This window comes from Cannabis sativa, chromosome 3 (assembly GCF_029168945.1).
Source record: "Cannabis sativa cultivar Pink pepper isolate KNU-18-1 chromosome 3, ASM2916894v1, whole genome shotgun sequence".
Taxonomy (NCBI): Eukaryota; Viridiplantae; Streptophyta; class Magnoliopsida; order Rosales; family Cannabaceae; genus Cannabis; species Cannabis sativa.
The window spans coordinates 42,868,261-42,878,422 of NC_083603.1; the positions used below are offsets into that span (position 1 = coordinate 42,868,261).

At 32.1% G+C, this 10,162-nt stretch overlaps 2 protein-coding genes across 3 annotated transcripts; one reads left to right on the top strand and one right to left on the bottom strand.

The window, feature by feature from the left end:
* Positions 1-1,095: 1,095 nt before the first annotated feature.
* LOC115710340 (probable protein phosphatase 2C 55) lies at positions 1,096-1,905 on the top strand. Its single transcript, XM_030638711.2, has one exon. The coding sequence runs from the start codon at positions 1,096-1,098 to the stop codon at positions 1,903-1,905; it is 810 nt and encodes a 269-aa protein (XP_030494571.2).
* A 2,307-nt stretch (positions 1,906-4,212) lies between these two features.
* On the bottom strand, positions 4,213-9,574 carry LOC115708698 (DEK domain-containing chromatin-associated protein 1). Of its 2 annotated transcripts, none has more exons than XM_030636691.2 (11): positions 8,629-9,574; positions 8,503-8,536; positions 7,324-7,403; positions 7,146-7,205; positions 6,911-7,024; positions 6,755-6,835; positions 6,576-6,662; positions 5,365-5,878; positions 4,983-5,080; positions 4,849-4,879; positions 4,213-4,766 (listed from the first exon to the last, which is right to left on the bottom strand). In XM_030636691.2, exons 1-11 carry the CDS (start codon positions 9,085-9,087, stop codon positions 4,570-4,572), a joined length of 1,755 nt encoding a protein of 584 aa, XP_030492551.1. In that variant the 5' UTR covers positions 9,088-9,574; the 3' UTR covers positions 4,213-4,569. The 2 variants fall into 2 exon arrangements, with proteins under 2 accessions (XP_030492551.1, XP_030492552.1); XM_030636692.2 differs by having other exon boundaries at positions 6,911-7,021; positions 8,629-9,488.
* Between the last annotated feature and the right edge of the window lie 588 nt (positions 9,575-10,162).

The following is a 10,162-nucleotide window of genomic DNA, read 5'->3' on the forward strand; positions in this document are numbered from 1 at the left end:
CAAGATAAATAGAGCATTGAATACGGAGGCGTTGGCATACATCGTGTCAGTGTGAATATCAGGATGAATCACCCATCTCGCTAGGATCCACGAGAGAAACAGCGACCATATCAGAGTTGGAAAACTTATCGGGTCCTTGTAAGGGAAGCAAAAACGTCATCGGACCAAAACAACAAACCCAATAGATCGTATCCTTCGTCGACGAGTTCACGCAGTTCTCGTAAGCTTCAATACGCTAAAGGCGATGCCAGAGGAAGCAACAACACAGGTTTGAATAACAGTGTTCTCTTGTCTAGTAAAGGGTTGCTTCAATAGACCAAATTTAGAAGCGATTTTGGTCCAAGTTTTAACCAATTTAATGGCTTTGTTCGTTACCGAAGAGGAGTTTTATTGAGCTCTTGGAAATGGAGGAGGATGTTGTTGATTCGGAACTTTCAGTTTGGGAGTTTGTTGATTTGGAAGAAAATGGTAATGATGATAATGGTCAGAATGAAGTTGAAGATAATAATGGGTCTGGGTTTGAATCTTCTCCATTAGAACAAGATCATCATCCAATTGAAGTACGCGGTGTTCATATTCTTCATCGTTTTGGTGATACTGGTCGTTATGAGGGTTTTCATAAAAGAAATGATTATGATGATAATATAATTATAGTTTTCAAATCTAATATCACAACAATTTTTTTTTTTTGAGGGAATATTTACGCTAGGGTTTACGTTTTTATAATTAATAATCTTTTTAAACTATTCAAAAGAAAAAAAAAAAAAAAAAAAAAAAAAAAAAAAAAACGTGTTTCCTTAAATCCTATTTAACTTAATTAGTATAATATCTACTAATAATCCTACTCAAATTAGTATAATATCTACTAATAATCCTACTCAAATTAGTATAATATCTACAGCGCCTACTACTATAAATTAATTAAAGCAAATGAAAGTGATCGTGTATCAAGTGTTCGATCATTATAGTTAATTAACACTTTTATTAGTTATAAATTAGAAAGAAACAAAACAAAAGACAATCATGAATAACAAAATTAATGTAGACAAGAAACCACCATGTTCGAAAATTCTTTTCAAGAAAAAACTTCTAAAGATGCGTTGCGCTTCATTTTACATACCCAAACAAAACAAACTCGAATTCAAACCCTTAGGAGACGATGCTCATTTTGTGTCTCGCGATGAACAAACTATTGGAGTAGCAGATGGCGTTGGTGGTTGGGACAAAAATGGAATAGATTCGGGTAAATATGCTCGATCACTAATTGTTAACTCTTCCACTAATGTCAACAACAAATTATTATCTGAAATTATTGATCCGAAAACTATCATTAGAGAAGCTTTCTCTAAAAATAGTAATCTTGAAGGTTCGTCAACCATGTGTGTTGTAACACACAACAACGGTATGTTGAGAGGTGCGAACATAGGAGACAGTGGATTCTTGGTGTTTAGAGAAGGAAAGTTAATATACAAATCGCCAACTCAACAAAAGCGATTTAACTGTCCTTTTCAATTGGGAAACCATAAGAGGAGTGATGGCCCTGAATGTGCTGTGGAAATGGAGTTGGGTGTTAAGAAAGGAGATGTTGTTGTGATGGGAAGTGATGGATTATTGGACAACTTATTTGATTGGGAAATACAAGACATTATTAAGACAGAACTGAAGTTGGATGATCATGATGATAAGTATAATAATAAGTATAAAGATTTGGCATTTGCAATAGCTGGAGCTGCTTACTATAGGTCATTGGATAGATATGGTGTGTGTCCTTATACCATTGCTTCTGCTGAGGCTGGAAGAAAACATAAAGGAGGCAAAATGGATGATATTTCTGTGATAATCGGTCACATTGTCTGCAATTGGGACATGCTTGTTTCTTCTTCTTCTTCATCAGCATCCTCGTAGTTTTTTTATTTACATCATTTATTTTTGTAATGTAATGTAATTTTTTATTTATTTTTCTGAATTAGTTGAGCAATAAAAGAACACTTATAATTGTTTCGTGTATCTGGTTACCATTACTTAATTTTTTCATATTTTTTCAACTTTTTCTTTAATTTTTTATAAAATAACTTTTTTGAAAAAAAAAAAAATATATCTTTATATATTAAAAGTGCCTATCTAACGGTATTTCTTGGTTTAATATTCTTGGTTTAACAGAATATACTTAAAAATAAAAGAATATTCTGTTAAATTTAACGATTAGGTTTGATCTCCCGTTAAAAAATAAACTCAATAATTAAACCCAAAAAATTAAACAATCTTTTAAATAAACAATCTTTTAAATATTAATAATCTCTTTTTAAATTAAAAAAATCATCTTAGCCACATATCTCTCTAACAAACCTATCTTGGGAGAATATTAATAATTTTTTTATTTATTTTTTAAAAAAGAAAAATATAGATAAAATATTTAGAAAAGATAATATAAAAGAAGATTGATTGTGTTGGCTTAGAGATTTTTGGGCTTGGGCTTAAAAAAATAATAAAAAAAAAAGATAAAATGGGCTGTAATTAGTATTTACCTTATATGTTTGTGCTTATTTTTAGTTTTATTTTTAATTTTACCACCAAGAGGAGAAGGTTGAAAAATATTAGAATATGAAAATATTATTGGTGCTTATTAGTAATTTGCAAAGAATGTGAAAGTCTATAAATATATAGTTGTGTAACTATTATTAGATATGAAATGAGATAATAGAACTTACTAAATATACTGACACATATTTTATTTTTATAAAACAAATCGTTCAAATAATTATACTATTTTAATTATTAATTCAAATAAAAAACTAAAATATTAAATAAAACTAACACTACGTGGCTTGGCACGTAACAATCACCTAGTATATATATATATAAATAAATATATATATTTTTGCACAAAAAATATAAAAACTTATAAAATTTTTAATTTTCTCTTCTATATAAGTTAAAATTTACCAATTTAGTTTTTTAAAAAAAAAAATTCAACAATCAAATTATGCCCAAAATTTAGTTCGAAAAATGCTCAATACCTAAGTAAGCTTGCAAAATCTATTTTCTTTTTTCTTATTTTTTTTTTATTTACAGTTTTAATTTTTTTTAAATAATTTACAGCGGTAAAAGTATAATTTAAATAAATTCTTGTAAGTGTTTACAACTACGAAAATAGAGTTGAAACAACTTCTTGCAAGTGTTTTAAAATTTAAAACACTATCACAAATGTATCAAATTAAATTGGGTAAATACTATTTTGTACTCTATGTTTTGCAAAAGTTATCAATTAGACTCTTTATTTTGTTAAATGACAAAATAGACTCTGTTTTTTCAAAATGGTACAAATAAGACTCTGAACTGATTTTTTGTCAAAATAAAATTTAATAATAATCCGATCTAAAGGTGTTATGACAAAACTGTTTATATTTTCAGTATGAGTTTGTGTTAAGAATTGCCTTCAAGCTGGTTATATTAAAAAATAAAAGTTATCAAAAATTAAGCTTAGGATTCTATTTTCACCATTTTGGAAAATACAGAATCTATTTTGTTATTTAACAAAAATAGATGGTTCAATTAATAACTTTTGTAATAAGGGTCCAAAATAGTATTTACCCAATTAAATTTTTCATAAAGGTTTTGAAATGCACATCAATAAACATCGAAAAATTATATTAAAAAACACAAAAAAAATCATGTACACATAGCCGTAACAATTTAATAACAATTTTGTTCGAGTTAATAAGGAGCGTTTTGGTGGCAACCAGAATATCAAATTCAACAAATGTCTAATAAATCAAATTTTATTAGCTTCCCACTCTTTAATTTAATTTGATAATAAATAATAATGTTAAACCTTTTTAACATTTAGCTTCACATTCACTTAACATAACACCCACTATATTCTACTCCTTCCAAACCCAACTCATATAACAATTACCCCTAGAGATTTTGGGTAATGGTAAATGTACATTAACATGGCCAATGAACTCATATCAAACCTAATGATATTTGAGAACTCGTACTAGCCCCACAATACAAAAATAATAGTGATGATTGGAAAAATCATATTTATTGAATTGAAAAATAGTAGAGTAAAGGTAGATAAAATGGGCAGTATTATTTCCTCAGAATAATGCAGATATCACAAAACTCTTCTTGATAAATACAACCCAAATATAAATGGATATAACAACATAGGCCTAAACCAGTTATAATAAAATGTACTCATAAACAGAAGGAAACAAAAGATAGCTCACTGCTCATTGAAAGAAGAGTTGAAGTTAAACAGCTACACCTAAATAAATTTATAGGACAAGGAAAGCTTCAAAAATATATATAAAAAGGTAAAGCTAAGTAAATTAAGATCAGCTCAATACTACAGGGGGAGGTCAATAATATGGTACAAACATACCCAGTTGGGTAAATTTATCTGGAAAGGGTCACAAGATTCAACTAACCAATGTAGTCTACCATCAAAATCCACTGATGTAACCTCTGTAGAAAGTTGTTCTACTACTTGAATGAATGTACCACCACATGCACATGGGAGTTCCAAATATACAAATTGTTTGGGTCCTGGATGCACTAACACTAAGCTTCGTCTTCGTCATCGTCACCCTTGTCTCCATCTTTCTCTTCTCCATCGTCGTCATTACCAGCTTCAGCATTGTCTTCTTCTCCATCATCCCCCTCATCATCTTCCTCATCAGTCATGCTATTTATCACATCGGTAATTATGTCCTTCACCTCTGCTTTTCTATGCATTAAATCCACACCAAAGTGGGTACCTAACAAACATTACATGTGTAAAGTGAGCTAAAGATACAGTAAATCATATACTTTGTTGAAACAAATAAAGATGACTCTTACCGAGTTGCCTTAGAATATCTGATAGAGTTGCCTGCATCAGTTTAGAATACAAAAAAACAAATTGAAAATTAATAGTGGCCGTGAAAATATAAACCAAGCCATATAATGTCAGTAATTCCACAAAAATTACTTACAGTATTGAAATCAACTTCTTTCAGAATATCAACAATTACTGCATGCACATCTGCTTTAGAGGGCTCTCCTTTGGCCTTCTTGCTACTTTTAACTTTTCCTAGTTCAGACATAAATGTAAATGCATTAGGAGAAATGTACAATTTTAACTTCTGCACAATCCTATAAACATAACCAGATTAGCAATATGTGAATATAATGCTTAGCAGCAATACTTATTACTCAACATCAAAATCGAACACTACAAACAAAACCAATAAATCAAAAGAACAAGCAATGAGGCTACACCCCAACATTGTGAACATCTAATCAACCAAGACACATAAGAATTAAGACTAATTGCAGAGGTATTTTAAAGTATGGTAATAATGATATGCAAAGTACCTTGATCCTTAGCTGAAACCTTTCCAGAGGATTTGCTAGATGATTTCTTGCTTGCACTTTTCACCTTATCACCCTTCGAACTTTCCTTTTCAACCTTCTGTTTCTTAGATGCAGACCCCTTTGACTTGGTTAGAGAACCAGAGGTCTCATCAGCATCACTCACACTTTTCTTCGAGGAAGATCTAGATTTCTTTGTAGAGTCTGCTGATTTCTTAGCAGATTTTACAGGTGGGCTCTTTTTAACAGGTGTAGCTTTGTCCCCACTTTTATCTTTTGAGCCCTCCTTCACCTTTTTTGAAGATTTTTTGGGACTTGACAACTGCTCCTTCGGTTTATCTTCCTCATCACCAGATTTTTCCTCATGATTGCTTGCCTCGTGCATTGCATCATCTCCATCATCTTCTTCATGAGAATCATGCTGTGCATCTGAAGATTCAGCCTTATCATCAATCTCTTCTTCTTCAACTTTAGGCGAACTCTTACCTTTTTTCCCACTAGATGCTTGTTTTTGTTTCTAAAAAAACCATGTAAAAAAATCAAGAAAATGGAAAGTGACATCAAGTAACACATAGTAGCATAGTACCTAAGTAGATGCACAAAAAACCAAAGACCAAAATAGCTTCTTCTAAAGAAGAACTAGGTGAGTTGAAGACAAAAATCAATAAAATTAAACATTGTAAGAGTAAGAAACTGCTAGTGCTAGGTTTCTTAAGAAATGGCTAAATTTCCAAGTAAAATTTTCAGGGCAAATTCCAATCGAAAAAGACAAACATAAAAATATATGAGTGGTATAAGTGAAGTTACAATCATTAAGTCAAGGAGTTAAACCTTTCATGAAAAAACCCAAAAATATCATAACAAACTGGTAGAAATTACTGCCAAGTCAGCAAGTTGGCTAATTAAGGGGGAGGGATTTGAGTGGAGTAAGGTGTATGCTATGTGATACACCAGCAGGGAATTAGAATAGAGGGAGAGAAATATTTGCAAGTGTGAAGAAATTGGTAAGGGTTATAACCCAAAGTGGGAGAAATTGATGATTTTAGCTATTTGATAAGAAATTCCTATCAAGTGGTTTCCTATCAGAAACCAATTTCAAATTTCAGAAGTAGAACTTTTCCAAAAAAAAAAATAGCATAGTTCAAAAGTAGAACAAAATGGCACAGCAGTAGATCAAAGTTAAGTATATGTTCAAACTATGAATTAAGACAGACCTTGGCTGGTAATTCGGGAGATGCTTCTCCATCTGCAGCACTAGGACTTTTTCCAGGTGTGGCCTTCTTCTTTCGCTTTTGACCTTTCTGAAACTCAGATAAAGAATGAATATTAGCAAAACTTAAAATGCAAGTAAAACAAGTCATCCCTATTACAAAAGTATAAAAAAGCAAGACACCTGGTCCTTATCAGAAAGCAAAACATCTGTTGTAGCATGTGGAGATTCCAAAAACTCCAGCAATTTGGCAGAGACCTCTTCCTGGAAGAGTGAGAAGTTGTAAGATAACTGGAATTTGAATAAATATGTGCAGAAACATTTTTATGCCACACTAACCTTTTTTGTCGAGGCCTTACTAATTGGAATATTTAGCAGATCACAGAAATCCATCAATTTCTCCTTGACACATTTGTCAAGCTTCTCCCTAATTTTTGCCCTATGTTTTTCCTGCTGAGAACATAACAAACCAGCAAAAGAAGCAAACAAAAATATTAGCTCATATTCTTTTATACAGCAGAAAAAATATAAGTTACATTAAATAAATACAAATAGGGAGAGGCAACAATGATACCTCAGTCTCAACCCAAACATAACCAGAGAACTGGCTTATATTCCTCTTTAAAGTGTGCACCTTTACATGATAAACACCAATTCAAACACAATGAACATTAATAAAGTGAATTTATAAAGGACACAAGAAAGAAGCAGAAAAAAAGCACCCAAAAAGCAATACCCAAAAAAGTGATCACCTTTGCTCTTTTCCCGAATAGTATTGTGTGAAGTAATTGAAGGTTGTCATCACCTTTTCTCTTTCCCAGCTTGAAAGCCACTAAAACATTTTACAATATCAGAAAAAATAGCTAGTCTATTGTAACAATGAATTTGAATAGAGTAAATAACACTTTCCAGACACATATTGCAACAGGGGTCAGAAACCTGCCTCCCTGAAATTACAGTAAGAACTAAGAACACGTTAAATGGAAAAGATGGTTTACACTTTACACATATGAATCCCTTGCTAAATCATCAGACCATGGTCTTTGAAAAGTGTATCAGACACACACCAAGGGAAGGGCAGTCTGCAGTCAGTTAATGGGAATATAGAAAAGTCTAAACTAAAATGACAAGATTGAGGTCAAATTTTCTAAAATAGTTTAAATTAATTTTACTAGCAGTAGCCTACACATTGGGATACACAACAAGTTATAAATCCAATACCATGTAAAATATATGAAAATCCTCAACGTTTTCTATTTACTTAGAAATGCCCTCATGGCATATCATATTTAACACCCTCCTTAATTTTATACAGACCACAAGTCTCTTTGTCTACAAGGGAATAATATGTGACCATAACTTGACCTCTGGATAGGGTGAGCTTGTGCATTGTGAGTGAGTGAGTTATTAAATTTACATTTACATCCCTTATTTATAGATACCTTTCCTTTGTCAGTAGCAATAAATTTTAAGCAAGGAACAAGCCATCAAAACACTCAACTTTGACTACCAAAAAATGAAATGCTTACAAATAACATGTTGTGATAAACAACTAGAATTACAAATAATTACCTAAATAACTAATAATCCCACGGGAACATTACAGCAGGAAACAACTTATAACAAAAAGTCATCACGATACAAATATCAAATGCAGAGTAACACATCAACCAGATAAGCAACTCAAATCAAATTTCCTATCTTTTCTTAAGAAACCATCTAAATTACTCTACTAAGAAATCATCATCACTCAACCACTAATCAAATCCTGAAATCCAGGAAAGGTCAATCGAAGTCTTGTTATGTATTATTACGTTACTGGAAATGTCTAACTAAATTATGTTTCTCACATTGTGATTTTGCAGAATCCTCAAGAATAAATCTCACAATAACAATATACAATTAAATAAAGGTAAAAAATGAAAACATACCATTTGGAATGTCTTTGAGCTGAGTACCACGACCCTGAAATTTGAAAAATAAAACATATATGCATTTAAAATTGGAAATTTAACATACAACCCCAAAAAAAGACCAGAATTTGTAAGTGTTATTACCTTCTCAATTGATAAACCTTTGCTCGACGAAGACCTGGCAACAGTAGGTGCAGAATACCGTTCAACGATCTTCCTCTCCCGAGTCGGTCTATCACTACTGGGCGTAACAGGCTCCTTCTTCGACTCACTCAGCTCATCCTTCACCTTCGAGCTCGTCTTTCGACTTTTCTTACCTTTCTCTTCACTCTCCTCACCTTGTTTCTCTTCTCCATCACTTCCTTCCTCGTCTTCCTTTTCCTCATCCTCCTCACTTCCTCCTTCATCTTCTTTCTCCTCTTCCTCGTCCTCCTCTTCACTTCCTTCACTTTCCTTCTCCTTTGGTTTTTCCTCCTCCGAACCCTTCTTCTTCACCTCCTTCTCCTCTTCTTTAGCTTCAACTTTATTGTCCTCCTTATCTTCCTCAACAGGAACTTCCTCCTCAGGCTTCTTCTTCACCTCCTCAAGGGTTTCCGAAGCCATAACTTAATCAAACAAAATTACACCTCAAAACAAACAGTCGGAAACAAATCCAAAACCCTAAGATTTGGAGTCAGGAAGGAAAGAACAGGAAAACCCCAAAAAGAAAGGGAAAAAGGATTTGAATTTGGAATATTGTTGTAGCAGAAGTATGAGTAGTAAGAAGAAGAAGAATGAAAAATTAGGGATTTGTGAAATTTGGGGGAAAAATTTTGGAGCTTTATTTTGTTGTGTTTTCAATTTTGAGGTTTGTTTTTTTTAGTGCGCGCGGGCTTGGATTTGGATTTGGTGGGCGTTTCAAAATTTTCACGCGAATTTTTTTTTTTTTGGGTGAGCGCGCTTAGTCTCAGTCTCTCTTTTGCCCCCTTTTTTTTCGTCTCAATGGTTAGTTTTTTTTTTTTTTTCATATTATATTTATTTTCTCTCTGTAATTATTATTATTATTATTATTATTATTAAAATAAATACAGAAATGAAAAGTTATTATTGTGCATTAAAATTTAAAACAACGGAGATCTGCATATTGCAAGAAAAGAAAAAAATTGGAGATTTGCATGAACATGGGAAGCTAGTTTGCCACGTGTTCATATTGATTGGTAGTTGGATGGATTTAAATTTACTGTTTTGCCCTTTCTTATTTCCTTGAAAAGAAAAGAGATAATATTTGGTTAAGTGATAGATTAATACTTACTATTGGTTTTTTTTTACATTTAAAAAAATAATAATAATAATAATAATAATTCATTATGCTGTAAATCCATGTTTTTCGTTTTGCGAAAATATGGATAGGCTCCTAAAAAATATAGGTTGTGTCGTATTAATAATTTTATAGAATAAATTTATCAAGATCGTAGACTTAGTATTTTTTTTTTTTTTTTTTGACGCGGTGATCAAAATCACACAAGATTATCAAAGCAGCAATCCACAATCGGCTACAGCACCTCCTCGAACCAGGATAGCTTATTGTCTAACCGAAGGGCATGCTTTGCCAAACCATGTGCTACAGAATTCTCATTATGAGCCACATGGGACAAAACTGCCCCCGGAAATTTAGACAATAAAGCTATAACGTCTTCAA